Source organism: Podarcis pityusensis, assembly GCF_964106645.2.
Source record: "Podarcis pityusensis genome assembly, chromosome: 2".
In the NCBI taxonomy this organism is placed as follows: domain Eukaryota; kingdom Metazoa; phylum Chordata; class Lepidosauria; order Squamata; family Lacertidae; genus Podarcis; species Podarcis pityusensis.
This window is the reverse complement of record NC_138029.1, coordinates 26,733,745-26,751,921: the sequence shown is the minus strand read 5'-3', so window position 1 is coordinate 26,751,921 and position 18,177 is coordinate 26,733,745. Positions and strand designations below refer to the sequence as shown.

General features: G+C 45.2%; 1 protein-coding gene across 1 annotated transcript; it reads right to left on the bottom strand.

The window, feature by feature from the left end:
- Positions 1-1,526: 1,526 nt before the first annotated feature.
- Positions 1,527-9,429, bottom strand: SOX9 (SRY-box transcription factor 9). The gene is made up of 3 exons (XM_080994707.1): positions 8,453-9,429; positions 5,666-5,919; positions 1,527-4,797 (listed from the first exon to the last, which is right to left on the bottom strand). The coding sequence occupies exons 1-3, from the start codon at positions 8,881-8,883 to the stop codon at positions 3,986-3,988; spliced, it is 1,497 nt and encodes a 498-aa protein (XP_080850833.1). The 5' UTR covers positions 8,884-9,429; the 3' UTR covers positions 1,527-3,985.
- Between the last annotated feature and the right edge of the window lie 8,748 nt (positions 9,430-18,177).

Below are 18,177 nucleotides of genomic sequence, written 5' to 3'. Positions count from 1 at the left end.
TATTGTTTTATTGCTTTTTTGTAGACTGTCCTAGGCATTTTGGGGGAAGAAAAGGCAGGATGTACACTTAATGGGGAGGAGAGAAAAGAGTGAGACTTGTCAGGAAAGGTTTGGAGTGCATTTCATTTTGTGCACTGTACCCCATTCTGTTATGATGAAGGGCTGGCTGGAAATATCCTAAATGAATAAAACAAGCCCTCTCCACGATTGCTGCTTTCCCCATTCAAATTCTCCATTTACCCAAAGGTGCTTTTCCCTAAGGGCATGTGTGAATGGTGCACAATTTCTTTCATGGGTTATCTACAAATGGTGCAAAACTATGTTTGAAATTTCAAGGTGGTACCTTTGGAGAGGGTCTGGCATTTGCATACATTGTGTGACCAGGGTGGGGTGCGGGGGGACGACACACAAAGCCAGTCCATTCACCCTCCGTCGGTCCCTTGACTTGTGCTGGGAATCAGTCTGATATAGGCAATGGCAGTCAGAGATGACTTGTTATTCCTATGGTTTTCCATTTCAGGGTCTGGAAACTCCTCCACTAAAGAATAATCTCAGAAGCAGCCCAAGTATCAGTGGAGATACTGGAAATGTGAAGTAGTGAAAATTCCTGGGTGGGTTGGTAATTATGAAATGGTGCCTCTCTTCCTTAATCTGTTTGCAGAGCTGTATGCAATACTTCTTTTCAGCAGGAATGCAGTTGTGGCACCTTTTGGGTGGGTACCATTGCAGGCCCCACAGCAGGGGGGAGGAGAGAGTGGTGAATTCTTGCACCTTTTTCCCCTAGAAAAAATAGCCCTGAGCACATATACCAACATTACCTCCATGGGAGACATGGATTAATATATCTATTTAAAGAGTATGCTGAGTGGGCCACAAGGTTCCTGTCAGAACTGGATACAGTTTGGGAAATGGGGAGGGCAGATCCATTGGGTCAGTGACAGGTATGTTTTGATCTAATAGTTAAAGCTATGGTTTTCCCAATAGTGATGTATGGAAGTGAGAGCTGGACCATAAAGAAGGCTGATCGCCAAAGAATTGATGCTTTTGAATTATGGTGCTGGAGGAGACTCTTGAGAGTCCCATGGACTGCAATAAGATCAAACCTATCCATTCTTAAGGAAATCACTCCTGAGTGATTTTCACTCAGTCACTCCAGTCACTCCTGAGTGACTGGAAGGACAGATCCTGAAGTTGAGGCTCCAATACTTTGGCCACCTCATGAGAAGAGAAGACTCCCTGGAAAAGACCCTGATGATGGGAACGATTGAGGGCACAAGGAGAAGGGGACGACAGAGGACGAGATGGTTGGACATGTTCTCGAAGCTACCAGCATGAGTTTGACCAAACTGCGGGAGGCAGTGGAAGACAGGAGTGCCTGGCATGCTGTGGTCCATGGGGTCATGAAGATTCAGACATGACTAAACGACTAAACAACAACAACAAAAATTCATTGGTCATTTTTATATTAAAAAAGGAGGTAACATTGCTTCAGTTATGGATACGGCAGTTAAACAAGCTCCACTTCATTTAAAGTTTAATAAAACGTATATTTATTGCAAACAATAATATACAAAAAGGTAAGTTGTACAGAGAACCAAAAGGGATTTGCAAACAAAACGACCAAAACGGAAACAAAACAGAAACCCAACCTTACCTAAAACTGATTTTTTTTTAAAAAAGGAAAGATTGTTTTTAAGTTACAGAAATACTTTAGAAATATCTGCTTTTTTAATATAGAAGTAGAAAAGATACCATATTATAAGAGTGCTTTAAGATTTTCTTCTACTGTATTCCCTACAAAACATTAACAAATATAACTTTTTTTAAATAAAAAAGTTGGCTATCTTTTTCTTAAAAAAGCAATCCTTAACTGTTCAGCCACCACTTCACCAAAGGTCAGTTCCTTGCCCTAAATATCCTCCCAAATCACACAGTGTGAAGAGGTGGAAGATGAGCTGCACACTTTGGCAGCTACCAGTCCAGAACCGCTGCTCCGCAACTGTCATTCATTTCCATCGAGCTTTCAAGGGGCAAATATGAGCCCCATGGAAATGTGCAAGCCCCATGGAAAAGAAGAGGGCTTCCAAAGCAGCAGGGATTGGTGGCTGCACCCACTGTCGCTTTGCTTCTCTTGAACAGACCAAGGCCTGCCCTACAACACCCATAGAAGGTGGTGGAATCTGGAGGTAGTAGAGTGGATTGTACCACTTTGGTTTGCAAGTTGGGGGGTATCGTTTCTTTCGAATGCTTCCCCTCACCCCCTGTAAAAGAACTCCCTGCAATTATAAACAACAACAATGGAGGGTTTAAATATAAAAATCCCATGGGGGAAGCATTAAAAATGGCAGCCCCAACAGTAGCATCAAAGCTTAAGTGGTACAGTCCATTCTACTACCTTAACTCTGCTGGCCTGTGTACTCCCAGGCGCAATATGTAAATCTGAAAGAGCTGAGGCAGAAAATAAGGCAAATGACTCAGTGATACACTACATTTGCAATCTTTTGTGTCTACAATGAAAAACAACAACAACATATTTTTTTCCAGTTTATCCTCAAACAGGAGGGAAAAGAAGAAGAACAGAAGAGAAGCAGACATACTTGTACAAACCTAAGACACATTCTGAAGGAATAATAATAATAAAAAGTACCAAAAAAAATGGGAATGAGAGGGATAAATAAAATAAAGGGGTTATTGATTTAGACCATAATTTAACGATTAGGCACCATATACTGACTCTGGAATTTCTGTTTACATTACAAGAACTTCTAATGCGGAAGGGGGAAATGGAGGAAAATCTCTTGATTAAAAAACTCTCCCCACCCCCGCCACAAAATAAATATATATACTTTTTTAAAAAAGAAAAGAAAAGAAAGAAAAACACACACACCAGTGCTGTAATCCATGACCTTTGTTAAAGTCAATATCCCTGCCCTGCCCTGCAAATTGGGTTCATAATGGATTTTGCAGGGGGGTTGTTTTCTATGGACTGGTCAGCATCTGTTTCGCACATGGGGAGGGGGCAGTGCCAGAAGCTGAAGAAGGCAAGTCATGGTAGGATTTGTGGCATTATAATCTGGTGCTGCTGGTTGCATTAAAAAAAGAGAGAGAGAGAGCTTCAGACCTTAAAAAACTGAACTGTCTTCCTCTGAAGCCTCATATTTCCCCTTGGCAGTGAGAGAAAGAATTACGCAAGCTCTCTTGGAAGATATTGCAGGGTTGCTGTTAAGGCTTTTCAATAGTGTTTCTTTAAGGCTTAAGGTGTAGATCTTCTTTTTCTTTCAAACCTCCCTCCTCCCCTCAAAAAACCCTTTTACTTCCCAGCTGGAAAAATAAAGTCTATTTCCAAATCCACAACATCACATTGAGTAACTGATCACTGGTTTGCTTTTCCTTTATCCACATTTTTTTTTTTTTGCTGCCTACAAGCAGAAGACCATTAACTATACAAAAATACCTCTGGCTAAGGCATGCCATTTTGCTAAGTGTTGTTTAGCTGTCAAAATAAGGAGCATTTAAAAAAAAAAAGTTTCTCTAAAAACAAGAAGTACAATTAACATATAAAATCCCCTCAAATTGGTAACGAATCATACACAGTACATACTAAACGAAACGAAACAAAATACTTAGAATAGAGCATATTCCTCACAGAGGAATACTTTTGAGTTTTGTAATAATAAAAAAATTATTCGCTTTTCATTTTTAGTTATTGTTAAAAAATAATCACCAAGTCCATACCTAGGCGAACTAAGCTGGCTGTTTTGGGAATGAAAATCGCCTCGAAAGCAAAGGTTCTAAGTCCACCATGGAATGTTTGTTTATGGAGCAGGATTCTCCAGCTGATTTCGGAAGGATGCTGTAGTACACAAAGCATTCTGGGATTTTCCTTTCTCTTACTTGTTTAGCTTGCTGCTTCTTCTTCCTTTTTTTTAAAAAAAAGAAACTTTCACCAAAGTCTGAAGACGCTTTTTGCTGTCCGTCAAAAACCTTACGGCCTGGTGAGCTGTGTGTAGACAGGCTGCTCCCAGTGTTGCGGGCTGTGGGTCTGAGGAATGGAAGGCACCCCGGCAGTGTCTGCAATGGGCGTGTACATCGGCCTCTGGGCGGGGTTCATGTACGTGAAGGTAGAGTAGAGGCTGGAGCTCTGGCCGGCAGCGTGGCTGTAGTACGAGTTGGAGCTCTGGTGGTCTGTGTAGTCATACTGCGAGCGGGTGATGGTGGGGTAGGAGGAGCTGTAGTGCTGCAGGTTGAAGGAGCTGTAGCTGATCTGCTGGGGCGAGTGCTGCTGCTGCTCACTGTAATGGCTGGGGCTCAGCTGCTCCGTCTTGATGTGTGTCCTCTGCTGGGCCTGCCCTGGCTCGCTGCTCAGCGTGGTCAAGGTGTGCTGGGGTTGCTGCGGGGCCTGCTGCGGCGCTTGGGACGGCTGTGGCTGAGACGGCGGCTGCGGCTGCTGCGGCTGCTTGGACATCCAGACATGCCCCGTGCTGGCTGGAGCGGCTGCCGTGCTGCTGATTCCGTAGCTGCCGGTATAGGTGACTTGGCCGGGCTGGCCATGGGTGGCCGGGACCCCGGGGTGGCCGTTGGGTGGGAGATACTGGTCAAACTCGTTGACGTCGAAGGTCTCAATGTTGGAGATGACGTCGCTGCTGAGCTCACCAATGTCCACGTCTCGGAAGTCGATGTGGGGCGGCTGCCTTCCTCCTTCCTGCAGGGGGCGCCCTTCCCGTTTCAGGTCCTGCTTACCGGGCTGCACATCTGTTTTAGGGGTAGTGGGAGGGGTCGGTGGCCCTTGAGACTGTCCTGCAGGAAACACAAGAGAAACGGCGTCTGTCAGAGTCAGCATGCTACTTTCCCCTCCACCCCTTTGAAGTCAAAACTGCAGGCAGGCCACACCTGGGCCTATCTTCCTACTGATAAGGGGTCCAGACAGAGTGCCATAAAGCACTGGAAATCTAACAGCAGCCATTTTTATATATATATAAGCAGGAGGTGTTGTATTACGATGATAATTCCATTAATGGTTAACTCTGTCTAGAGGTGAGTGAAAGGAGAGGGTGGTGGTAGGGTGACCAGTAATAAGGAATTGCCACTGAAGATAGCTGCATGGCTCCTTAGATCAGTTGTTTTGTACAGCCAAAGAAATTTGTACCTGTGAGACTGTGCTCTGCTGAAAAAGAGGACAGTTTATAGAGCTGGTTTGCAAAGGTGCGAACTGGATTGGGACGTTTTGCTGGCAGAAGCAATTGCCTTATGCAAAGAGAAAGCCCTTTTGAATGTGTGCAAATGATGCTGTGTGCTGTCGTCCGTGAGACGTACTTACTGACAGTGGTGGCCAATGACCTGTCACCTAAAGAGGACACACACATCTGCACGTGCTTTGCCCCTATCGCACCTGTTATCCTGTTCTATAGAGATGCTTCAGGATGCATAAGGGCAATAGATCGCTAAGTGCGCTCTTTTTCTGCATCCACCTGAATGGGAGCAGCCTAATTCATTAAAAGAATAATAGACAGCTCAGTGTGGTGCTGGTAATGCCAAGGTTTCAGATTCAATCCCCATACGGGAAACGGCATATTCCTGCCTTGCAGGGGGTTGGACTAGATGACCCCTAACAACTCTACAATTCTATTATTTCTACGAGCAGAACCACAGCACACGGCACACTTACCAGAATGTTCTCCAGGGGAATGCACTTCACTCATGCTGGATGAAGACTGGGGAGAATCTGCCTGCAGGGCCTTGAAGATGGCATTTGGGGAGATGTGAGTTTGCTCAGATCCTTCCTCTTGCTCAGCCTGCCCATTCTTGACGGACTTTCTCCTTCGCGGCTGGTACTTATAGTCTGGATGGTCTTTTTTATGCTGCACCCTCAGCCTTTCCGCCTCCTCCACAAATGGGCGCTTCTCACTCTCGTTCAATAACCTGGGCGAGACAGAAAGGGCCTTGTGGTTACTTACAATGGTGTCAACTGCAGAGATTTCCAGAATGTAGCACTTAGGTCATATTTCATTTTGCAAAAAATTAAATAAATATCAGCCTGTCTGCAAGAGCACTGTCCCAGGCAGCTGTTGAAGGCTGCAAAGTTGTGCAAAATGAGCTTCTGGTCATACCAAGGTCACGATCCAGATATATGTGAACATAGGACATTATGCCAAAATGTCCTAGCGGCATAGCAAAGCTGGCAAGGAAGGCAGTTTTTAGACATCTTGCTATCTGAGCATTCTCTCTCTCTCCCCCCCCCCCTTTTTTAGGAGCAGACTAGAAACTTTCTCTGGGACCTCTGAGCACTGTCAGAAAAAGGACTTGGTTGTCCAGTACTGCTAAGTTTGCCTCTGCCTGTTCCTTTTCTACATCATCTTAGGGTTCCTTTTGAGAACTCTGCTCTTCTTGCAAGAAATTAGCAGAGTGTTTTGGCTACTTTCAAAAAAAGACATAACAAAAATCAAGCCACTACAGGAACTCTGCTCTGGCCCCTTACTTGGAATTTGGTTGGAGCCATCACTCAATTCCCCCCCCCCCCCACCAACTAACCCAGGACACACTCACACAAATACAGATTAGGAGCCAACACTTTGGGTGCCTCCAGGCACCAGCACAAACTGCCCACCATTTTTTTTTTATAGCTAAACTCAACAACAACATAAACCTTTCATTTGCAAATACCATTGATCTCTCTCTCTCTCTCTTTTTCTTGTGGAAAGTCACAAGCTTATGTTTCAATCAGTTGACTCACTTTCTCTTAACTCCCTGCTCCCTCCCTCTCCCCCTCCCTCCTGTTGCAAGTCATCTTTCCGACTCAACCTCCTATTGGTCCACACTTGCCAACTTACACCAACAATCATCACATACCCAAATGTGTGCCATTCATGTTTTGTCTTGAGAACAGGGCTTGAGTTGTCAGAGCTCAACCTTGTAATGTGTTTGTTTTTTAATGGGCGGGTGTGTACAAAATAAATTATTCCAGGGCATGTGCAGAGTGCCTTTCAGAGTAACCACAGCATATATTTTTTTTAATGGGACAGCTCTCTCCTAGGCATAATCTCAAGGCCACTTTAAAAATAAGGGGTTTAGCACTGCCTCATCATTTAGTTGCTGTTATAGTGCAATCCTATGCAGGTCTACTTTGCTGTGAGCCCCTTTGAGTTTATTAGGACTTCCTCCTGGGGAAGTATGCATTACAGCCTTATTTTCTGGTGTTGGCATCTCATTGATCACAGCAATGCTGCCGAACCAGAGCACGGCCTTCCCTTCCCTAACCTAAAACAGGACCTCAAATATGGACACATACAGTGGTGCCAACTTGAATAAAATATTTGGGGGGGGGGGCAGGTAAGCCCTGCCCTGCATAATTGATCACATGACACGGCACACACGCACTATTTGAATGGCAGTGCCCATTAACTTTTGGGGGGGTCCTGGCCCCCTCAAATATTTTAATGGAGGGAGGATGAAGGACCCTCTAGGAGTTGGCTCCTATGAACATATATGCCCACAAACCAAGGTACAAACGACATTTTGATCCAGAACTTCTCTTGCAGAACCCGATCGGATTGCACGCAGAAGTAGCTCCCACCCAGTCCAAATGCCCGGTTTGCCACCTGCATGTGAAGTTCAGTGGACACACTCTCCAAGAGCTGCGCGTTAGTTGGGCTCTCTTCACGCTACCTCTGCGGAGGAGGAGGAGGAGGAGGAGCTCAGCATGGGATCTCCAAGCCCCAGATTCCCACCAACCACCCCTTTGGAAACGTCTGTCCCTGTTAACATACATTCTCTCTCTCTCTCTCTCTCTCTCTCTCTCTCTCTCTCTCTCTCTCTCTCGTGCGCGCACCCAACCCACGCGTGCAATTTCTCCCTTCTGGCCCTGCTCCTGCAGAGCAGGGAGGCAAACTTGAATAAAATATTGTGTGTGTGTGTGTGTGTGTGTGTGTGTGGTTTCCAGATAAGCCCCACCCCACATTATCGATCTCAAGACGTGGCACACAAACACCATTTCAATGGCAATGGCCATTAACTGGGGTGGGGTGGGTGGTCGCAACTTTGGGACCTCGGCCCCTAGGACTGTGCACGCTGCGCAGACAGACCCCGAGTGGCGGAAAGTAGACTTTGCCAAGGCGTGGAGATGCAAAACGAAGCACAGGAGCCAACTTCTAGGGGCTGAGGTTCCTTCGCACCCTCATAAAATATTTGAGGGGGCCGACCCGCCCCCCCAAAAAAGTTGACGGGCATTGCCATTTAAATTATGTGCGCACACCATGTCTTTTGATCTGTTAAGTTATTTATTGAATATTTTATTCAAGTTGGCACCCCTGAAGCTAAACAATCAAACCATGGATACCCTCCCCGTCCCTCTAACTATGGGCTGCGATCCTCTGCACGCTTCCTCCGGAGCAAGCGTGCCAGCGCCCCTTGGGCAACCCGCTTCCTTCCCCCCGTTGCGCCCTTCCCCAGCGCTTACCTCCAGAGTTTGCCCAGCGTCTTGCTCAGCTCGGCATTGTGCAGGTGCGGATACTGGTCTGCGAGCTTCCTGCGCGCGGCCTGCGCCCACACCATGAAGGCGTTCATGGGGCGCTTGACGTGGGGCTTGTTCTTGCTGGATCCGTTCACGCGCACGGGCATGGGCACGAGCGTCCAGTCGTAGCCCTTCAAGACCTGGCTGACGGCTTCTCGGATGCACACGGGGAACTTGTCCTCGTCGCTCTCTTTCTTCAGGTCCGGGTCGCTTTTGGGGAAGGTGTTCTCTTGGGGACGCGTGTTCTCGGTGTCCGATCCGGAGCCCGACGGGCAAGGGGAGCCGGCCGAATCGTCCGACATGGTGGGGCTGGGGGCGCCGGACAGGCATTTCTCCTGCTCCTCGGTCATCTTCAGGAAAGGGTCGAGGAGATTCATGCGAGAAAGCGACCCGGGGGAGGATATCGGTGGAAATGAAAAAAGCGAGCAAGAGGGTGTGGGAAGAGGGGGTGGGTGGGGGGAGGAAGAGGAGGGTGGGGAGGGGTGAAAAAGCGAAAGTGGCAGGGTCTCTTAAAACTGCATGAAAAAAGGCGAGCCCAGCGGCAACGACAAGGAAAAGTTCGCAAGGGGCACCAAAAATGTCCCGCCTGGGTTGCAGAAACTGGAAAGAAGACCTCGGATCTCGGACGCTTTTGCAAAATCGCTGCTGCTGCTGCTGCTGCTGCTGCTGCTGCAGATATTTGCTCTCAAGCAACGGACATGTGGGCAGCTTTTTCGTGGATAGTCAATGAGGGTCTGTCGGAAGAATATATATTAAAATATATATTCCACCACTTTCAAAAAAGAAGGAGAAAAAGTTCCTCGGAGTTTGCAAGGTAGAGAAGGAGAAAAAAGAATATATATATATATATATATGTATGTATGTATATATATATATATATATATATAGGCTCCCAAAATCACCTAGTCGGCTTCAAGCTCAGCTCTACTAACTTTCTCTCTGGGTCTCTTTAATAAATACTCTCCTCTGCTATTTCACCTTAGAAACTTTCAGCCAATGGCAGGCCTGCCCCTGGAGGGCTGGCACACAGCTGATTGGCTGAAAAGTTTTTTCTCTCTCCCCCTCCTTCCTCGCCGCTCTCTGAAGGGAGGGGAGAAATGAGCGCAGATCTCAGAGAGGAAAATGGGGGGGGGGGGGGAGAGAGGGAGGGAGGAGGGAAAGAGAAAGTTTGTCGCGCGCTGCAGTTGAGCCTTTGTACTTCCCAACTCTTGCGCTATATATTCCTCCGAGTAAACTCTTCTCCTTTCTTTTTCTACTTCTTGATCTGGGCAGATTTCTGCTGAAGAAAAGGCACGAAATCTTCCCTAGCAGATACGTCATCGCTCGGGTACAACTGCAGAACAAATGCTTGCTCGCTCGCTCTCTCACTCGGAAAGAGCTTAGAGATCCTCTGTATGACTCTCTGTCTGTCTGTCTGTCTGTCTGTCTATCTGTCTCCCCCCTAGCTTTGAATCCAGTGATTTTTCTGACTCACCTCTCCTATGGGAGGGTTTGTTGTTTTTTTGTTTGCTCATCCTAATGCTTTATCCATACTTAAAAGTTTCAGGAAGAGAAGGCGAGGGTGACTTCCTCAGCGCTGCACTGCAATTCACGGCGTGAGAATCTGACCCAGAGGTTTAGTTTTAAACACCACCACCCGTTCTACGCTATATACTTAGGCTAGGACGACTCCTTTTAAAAATGGTTATCTTTAATATCCCTAACTCTGGTCTTACACTGTGCAAAGTAGGGTTAGTGGTGTGTGTGTGTGTTAATGACAGTAACACCCTCCTCCAAAATATCACGCTGAGAGTGATCTGCTGTGTAGGAACATAACATGACCAAATTTCTATTTCAAGCAGATAAGACTTTCCACCGTAAAAGTCAACAGGTACAAGCTAGTATCCAACCCAGGGGCTTAACTAGGGAGTAAGCGCCACGGAAAGCAGCGAGACTTACTTTCAAGTAAACCTGCACATGGGCTACGCATCTTTTTTAGAAAGGGTTGATCTTATGGGAATGATCATCAGCTACACATCCTGCCGGGAGGGATCTAATATATTTTAAATCCCTATAATTCAGGATTTTCTTCCTCAAGCGTGATCCTTCATCATAAAGACAGTACTTGGATTTACTTGTTAGGCTCGCTGACATCCTCTCTTCCAAGGCCAGACGCAAAGCAGGCGCGAGGGGATGCATTATGCCTCGAAATTTATCCCCATCGCTCCCCGCCCCGCTGCTCAAACCACGGAGAAAGAGAAAGAAGTTTTCTTCTTCGTTTCATATATATATTCAGATGGATCTCGTTTCAGAGACGTCTGTTGTGAAATGTTTTTGATTTTTTTTTTTGAATCAGATGCTATGCCTACTAACCTCAGGTCTTCTCTATATATACACACGCACATACATATAAATACCTATTGGCTTTGCAATGTTTCCACAATATTTCCTTAAAAGTAGGTGACACAGCGGGAGGAAAAAGTTTTCCGTCGGATATAAAGAATGCACAGCACGGGGATGCGCTCTGGCACAGCCGAAAAGCTTGGCTGCGCCAGAGAAACGGCTAAGGAGAGAAAGTGGGCGCAGTTTGCGATTGATTCGCCTTTTGATAATCCATCTATCGAGACGTCATGTGCGCATCCCACTGTCTCGCTTAGCAATTCGACAGCCCGTCAGTTGTGGGCGCTTCCCGCATTGCAAACTCTTTAAATCATTAGCTGTCATGTTGCCTTCCCTAGGACAGACGCCATTCCATTGCCTTTTTGCTTTGCTTTCCGTGCACTTTTTCCACTCTCCTTTCAAAATTTTCTTGGAACTTTTACAGTGACTTACATATATAAACAAATCACCTTAGCTGCAGATCAAGTGTCCTTCTCCTTTCCATCCAGAGGGGGCACCATAGGCTCAGAAAAGTAACCCCGACGTTTTCAAGGCTGCTAGACGCTCCTTCAAGGTGGCACACGCACACGCACACACACACAAAAACACACACACAGAGCACCGCACCTCCTGAAGAGCACGCGCACACACTCGCACAGATTAGTCTCTAGCGATTTGATATATCAGGGCTCGACTCCCCCTTGCCACCCTTACACCATCCAATTGTAAATATGTAGCCAGCCTCTCCGGGTGAAACGGCTTCGGAGTCAAGGAAACTGATAAAGATATCAAAAGTTTCAGAGACAGTTCATTTTAAAACAAGCAAACTGCTTGGGATAACGGGGGTGGGCGGGCGCAGATCGTCACCTTACACGTCTCTTCTTTATCTCCGCACCCGCAAAATTTCCCCATGACAATCCCTTTCTTTGCCTATTGCATTTGTGCCCCCCCTCCTTCAAAAAATACTGATTGCTCTCGAAGACCCCTGACTATACCGACTTTTCCTGCCCCCTCCAACCTAGAAAAACTAAGTCATAAAGGGGAGGGGGATTAAAAGATGCAACCCTGTGTACAATTTCCAATTGCGAACGTATGTGTAATAAACCCCTATTGCTCCAAGCACAATAAACCCCATTACGCACAAGCCAACTTCTAAGCCAGCATGTCTAGGATCTACTGCAGCGATTCACACGTACACGACGTGTTCCACTATGGCTGAAACTTATCTCAGTGTGTCTTACCTCCCAGTTTAAGTGGTACCAAGGGAAGGAAAAAGGGAGCCACCCTCCAGTTGCTGCCTCTTCTCCTTGTTGGATTCAAGCGATAACTTAAATATTTTTTTCCACATCCTAGTTTCCCCTCATGTGTTTCCACTCTCAGGATACATGGGTAGGATCGGGCTGCAGATATGTGTTTTGAGGTCCGGGGTGAAAGGACTCTATGCATCCCCCTCCCCAAGAGAGGATTTGATCGAGGGGCAATTGCATTGCTGCCTCGAGGCAAGGTGGGCGCATGTGTTTGCACTTAGTTGCACACGGAGAAGAGGGCTGAGCCCCTAGACAACCTAGGCAGGGCTTCTTTTAAGGGCGGGGGGGGGGAGTCGCACAGGGGGGTGCCCTAGATGGTCGAAAGGACTGTCGTGGAAAGGATCAGGCGGAGAGTTGCCCGACGTCGCTTGCCAGCCACGGCGCCCCCGCCGTCAGTTTGGGAGGACGCGTCTTTTCCAGATTAAAGAAGGCGCATTGTTATTATTTTTTTAAGCAAACAAACCCGAAACACACCACGGGTTTCTGCCTCGGCTGCTTTTGGACTTGTGTCCTGCGATCAGGGAAGGGTAAAATCCTGCGAGGACTCGAGGAGTCAATCTAGCTTGGATCCCACTTAAGGGACCCAAATCTTCTTTTCCTTCCACCACCGAGGTAGGCACCTTCCTGCCGTTGTCACAGGCCTGGTGGCGAGGAAGCCAAATGCTGCCCCTTCCTGAATGGCATTTTTTCCTGGTGGAAAACCCTCGTTTCTTCCCTTCCCTTCCAGCTCCCCCCCCCCTCGCCCACGGCTCTTGTGCTGCCCAGCTATTCTGCCAGGGCACCCCTGGTCTGCGAGAATCTGCGCCTTTTATCTTGTAAAGTATGCCTTTAATACGGCATTAGGACGATGCAGAAACAGAAGAAAATTAAGGGTATAATTGTGAGATCCATTTCCCTTTTGCTGTCTTCACAATAAAACAGTTATCTCCCCCAAAACTGCGTAGTTAACACTGGAAGAGTTGAAAGATAAATGGGCTTTGAAAACATGGTTTGGGAGGGGGGAAACCTTTGACAAAAATAACTCGAAGGGGGAAAGCTCACGTTTTCCAGAGTACACTGTAATCTTCTTATCCCTTGCAACGCTTAGAGTAACTTTTCACTCCCCTGGAGAGAGAAACAAATGATTTCGTTTTGCACAATATGTACCATGAGTTTTTCCTTTCCTTCCCCCCCTTTTAAACCTAGATTCAAATTTTGAGCAGCAACCGGAAAAGGCTTTTAATTTATTTATTTATTACAAAATATATACATGACTTTGGGACAAGGTCTTTTTCTTTCGTCGAGAAGGTGGCTTTGTTGCATTGATTTTCTGTGCTAAAAAGCAGAATATTTCAGCAAAATCGCAGCGAAAGATTACTATTCACCCGCCCCCCCTTGCTCGAAAAGAAAAGAAATATGCGGACTCGGTTGAAAACTGAGTAGACATACGGTCGGTCTGGGGATGCTTGATGGGCGATTGGCAGAACTAAACCAAAAGAACAATAGTTTTGTTCGGTTGAAAAAAATAATCATGAAAACTACAGCCTATTTAAACAAGTTTTCATTCAAGAATAGAAGCTCTTCAATATTCTTCCCTCGATATTTTTTTTCAAGGAAGCGAAATATGCTAAGATAAATACATTAGCATAATAACCATGATACAAATTAATGATAATCCGAGATCCAGAGATCCGTCTTAAACTCGCTGGTCATCGATTCTTCCTATCCATACACAGACAGGAATCTCAACCACCTTCCTCGTTTCACGTTAGACCTCCCCTCTTTTCAAAACCCAAAACCTAAAAACACCCCAGCAGACCTTGAAACGATGTACTAATAAGAGTCGCTTTTAAGAGGCGTTTTATTTTTCAAAAGGAGCGTGCTTTTTCCTCCAAAAGGGGGCCAGACAGCGTTTATAGCGTTAATTTCGAGGGCTTCCCTGTTGTGCTAATTCAGGTCAGTGTGGGATTCTCGTGTGTGTGTGTGTGTGGTGGGGTGCAATCTCTGTTTTTCAACCCACTGAGCGAGGAAATGAATTCCAGAGAGATGGCTGTCTCGCAAAACAACGGCAACCTTCGAGCGGTCCGCTTTCCCCCGGGCGCTCCAGCGGCTCGACTTTAGCGCTCTAGGCGCATCTCTGCGAGGGGCAGAATCTCGCAACCTAAAGGCGCGCGCAAAATATCTCCTCCTCCGCCTCCTCTTCCCCTCCCCTCCCCTCCTTTCCCCCTGCAAACTTTAGGGATTTCTAAAGCCCCTTTGTAACGGATCCTCCTTTTCCTCCCCTCAGCCCGCAGGAGCATTCAACGCGCTGAAATCTCAGGCACCAGAGCCGCAGTTGGCAAAGTGTGATGTCACCCACAGATGCTGGTGACGGAAGCTTTGAGCAGACGAAAGTGGGTGGCGGCGGCAGCGGCGCCGGGGCGGTGGGGGGGGGGCGGGAGAAAGCCGGTGGGGGGGGGGGAGATGCAGACTGTTTTGTATCTGCAGGGTTGAGGGGGAAAGGAAGGGTAGGCAGCCGAGATGATGCTCTCCCGGCCCGAAACTGCCTAAGAATGGACACTTATTTGGAGGAATAAAACGCAGCGGAGTTGGTCACGGTGCGCCAACACATCCCGCTATGTTCTGGAGGCGCACGAGAAGCCTGTTTTTTAAACACATGCACGCACAGAACCAGAGGCTAATGGAAAAAAAGGACCCTGGGTTTTGCTTTATGCAAATTGCTCTTAAACTAATGCATTCCACAAACGCAGAGATCACCGATAAGATTAGATGCCGTTTTATACACCCCGCTCCCCAGTATTTCCTAGGCATGCAAATATCCAAAGTTAAATAAAGTATATTTTAGGGACCTTTCCTTTTTAAAAAAGTTCCCCTTGAAGCCTTTCTCTTGCTTTTTAAGAAGGGTTACTCATCTCATTTCTCCGAATAATATTTTATGTCTTCCTAACCCCCCCCCCTACGTTCCAGGGGAGGAGCTGGAATAAAATATGCTAGATATATATCCAATTGGCATTCATTTAGTTTTTAGAATTAAACAAAAATGCTTTCATGGAGGATATAATATTTCTGTTTTGGTTGTTCTAATTCTGATAAACTGATGTGTTGGATGCTGTATATTTCGACGATACTTAACCTGCTCTCTCACTTAACTAATACAAATGAAAAGTGATAGATTTCATCTGACCATCTCTGAAAGGTGGCTTGCAACCCCTTCTCTGAAAGTGAAAAGTAAAGTCAGATTTTTTAAATATATATATCTGTAAAGGCTGAAGAATATCAGTGTGGCTGTCCTGTAGTAGGAGAGATACTATATATAATATGTCTTATACTATATACTTTACTGTACTAAATAAAGCATTATTATAGTGTGGCAGCTTTAGTGACTAAAGGTTGTAGCTGTAGAAGTGTTTCTCTTTATGAAAGACTGGCAATGTCTTGTTAAGGGGAGCAAAGCTTAGCCACTTAATAAGTCTAAATTCTACCAGTCTGGTTGTGGATTTGCTTTGCAAGTGCTTGAAAGTCTCATTATCCCCTTTGTTTCACCTCCACCAAGAATACAGCAAGGGGTGTTGATGAGGAGGGTTAATTTACATTTTGGTGCTAATGTGTGGATGAATATGATGCCTTGTTTTTGTTTTTGCTTTGCGTGTATTAAAGAATTAAAGGATACTATCTCTAAGCTGCCTTGAAAGTTTTCTAAAGATGCAACGTACAATTATAAAATAAGTAAATAACATAACTTAGAACTCTGGTGCAAGAAGGGTCCTCTTAAATCAAGTCATTCTCCAATATATACTATTTGTCAAAAGAAAACTTTAAAAGTCCATTAGTCTAAATTGCCTCCTACATGTAATGACCCAATTCAGCTGAAATGAAGGTCTTTTTAAAATCCTGCTGGTTTCAGTCGGAGATAATTTAGCAAGTGCTTAAACACTTTTTTCCTGCAAGCAATGGGATATAAAAGTGCTGTAATTCTTGAGGAAGTAGAGGATGGCGAAAACAACAATAACAACATTCCTGCTTTTATGTTTAAATTAAAGTTCAAATGCTGTAATTGGTTATATATGTTACATTTAGTAATTTAGTCAAACAATATGCTTTCCCTCCATTCCCAACATCACAATCAGCGTGTCAGGGTTCATTCTTGTATCCAGAAAAGGATCATATTGATACATTTAAAGAAAATAAAACTTCTTTTAAAAAGTCACACAGCTTATTAGAAAGTAGGATAAACTGTTGCATTGAAAGCAACACATCTAGGTAGAGGGCAAGTCTGCAGCCCTGTACTTACCTACCTGGGAGTAAGCCGCTTTGAAGTAAACAGGGACTTGTTTCCGAGTAGACATGTGTAGGCTTGCTTGCATTGTGAATCATGCTATTAATTTGTAATTGGGGAGGTCAGTTTGATGCATGCATGCTCTGCAGAATAGTAAAAGGAGAGCAAGCGAGGGATTATCCACTTCCCTACTTCAAAGTAGATCAGAAATCCCACAACACCAAGATGTTAACTCAAAGTCATAACATCAGATTGATTGTATCATGTCACTTGTTTCCACAAGGCGCTCCAAATTCAGAACTTTTGAAGAGCTATTTTGCCTTGCTGTCAAACTCTAGAAGGGGTTTTGGTTATCTGAATGGCTTAGTCAATGTCTAAAGCAGTAAAATAATCAGAAGTTCAGATAAGAGTATGTTTTTCATAGAGTTTTTGTTTTTCCATGTGGCAGAGAGGCACACACGGAATCAAATAATTTTGAATAATTATGATATAAAGCTTCAGGTTAAATTTTCATAACTCTGGCTATTGGTTTATCTGATTTTCTGCTTCTTTCATGCTTACAAAAACCTGTCAGCCATTTTCAATTTGTGTTTTTTGTGTGTATAATTTTTATATATAAACAACAATGGCAAAGTGATTTTTTTTGGGGGGGGGGGGGTGGAAGCTAATGGAAATAGTCCCAGCATGGGCTAGCAGAGCTTGTGCCATAAAACACTTAAATGACTAAATGGAATAAGTATAATCAGTTCTTTGCTCAGAATTGATTTCTGAATCAATAAAATTGCATTGTTTATCATAACAGATTCCTCTCGGATGTAATATTTATTTCTCCCTGTGTATTCACATTCCAAGAGTTGCTCAAAGAAAGCTTAAGTGGAAAAACTGGACTGTTTTCCCAAATGAGAACTTTTGCAGATTTATCCATAAAAGTGCCCATTTTCTCCTTTGAAACCCTGCTGAAATATCAGACCCACTTGATCCTGCTGGTGTGGACAGCTGGATCCTTCTCCTCCTTCAACCCACTAGAGGAGTTCTCGACCAAGATTTAAAGTTTAAAACAAACCCCACCCTGAGACTGCTTTTTGCAGACCATAAAGGGATTCTGAAGAGGCACTGATCTAATAATATCTGCTCATTATCCATCTCACATGATTTCTGTTGTTGGAAGAGAGTTTTGCTAGAGAGGAAATAATCTCCCGGAATCACTTACTAAAGAGCATTGACCTGCCTTTCTTAAGAGAGGCATCAATTGCATCTGTACATGTATGTTTGTATAATTTAATGCCGACTAGCTTTTGTACTATGCTTTTGATTTGCTTTTAATGGTGTGCCTTTGTTGTTGCTTGCCTTGGGGCTGTCAAGAGAGGCAGGGCTGGGGCATCACCATCGCCATTAAAAATGCAAATGATCAGCCTGGATAGATCAGTTGGTTAGAGCGTGGTGTTGATAACGCCAAGGTTGCAGGTTTGATCCCTGCATGGGACAGCTGCCTATTTCTGTATTGCAGGGGGTTGCAGTAGATGATTCTCAGGGTCCCTTCCAACTCTACGATTCCATGATCATGCTTTTAATCACACAGCCAATCAAAATAACCCTTTACAATATCTAAATATACACAATACTCAAATAATTCTGATGGCAGTTTCTGGATTCATCGCATCCAAGATGGTAGCTAACAAAATAGGAGAGTCTCTTTGACAAACAAACATATGGCTGTTGCTATTGAGAACCAGCCAGCCATTATTAGACAC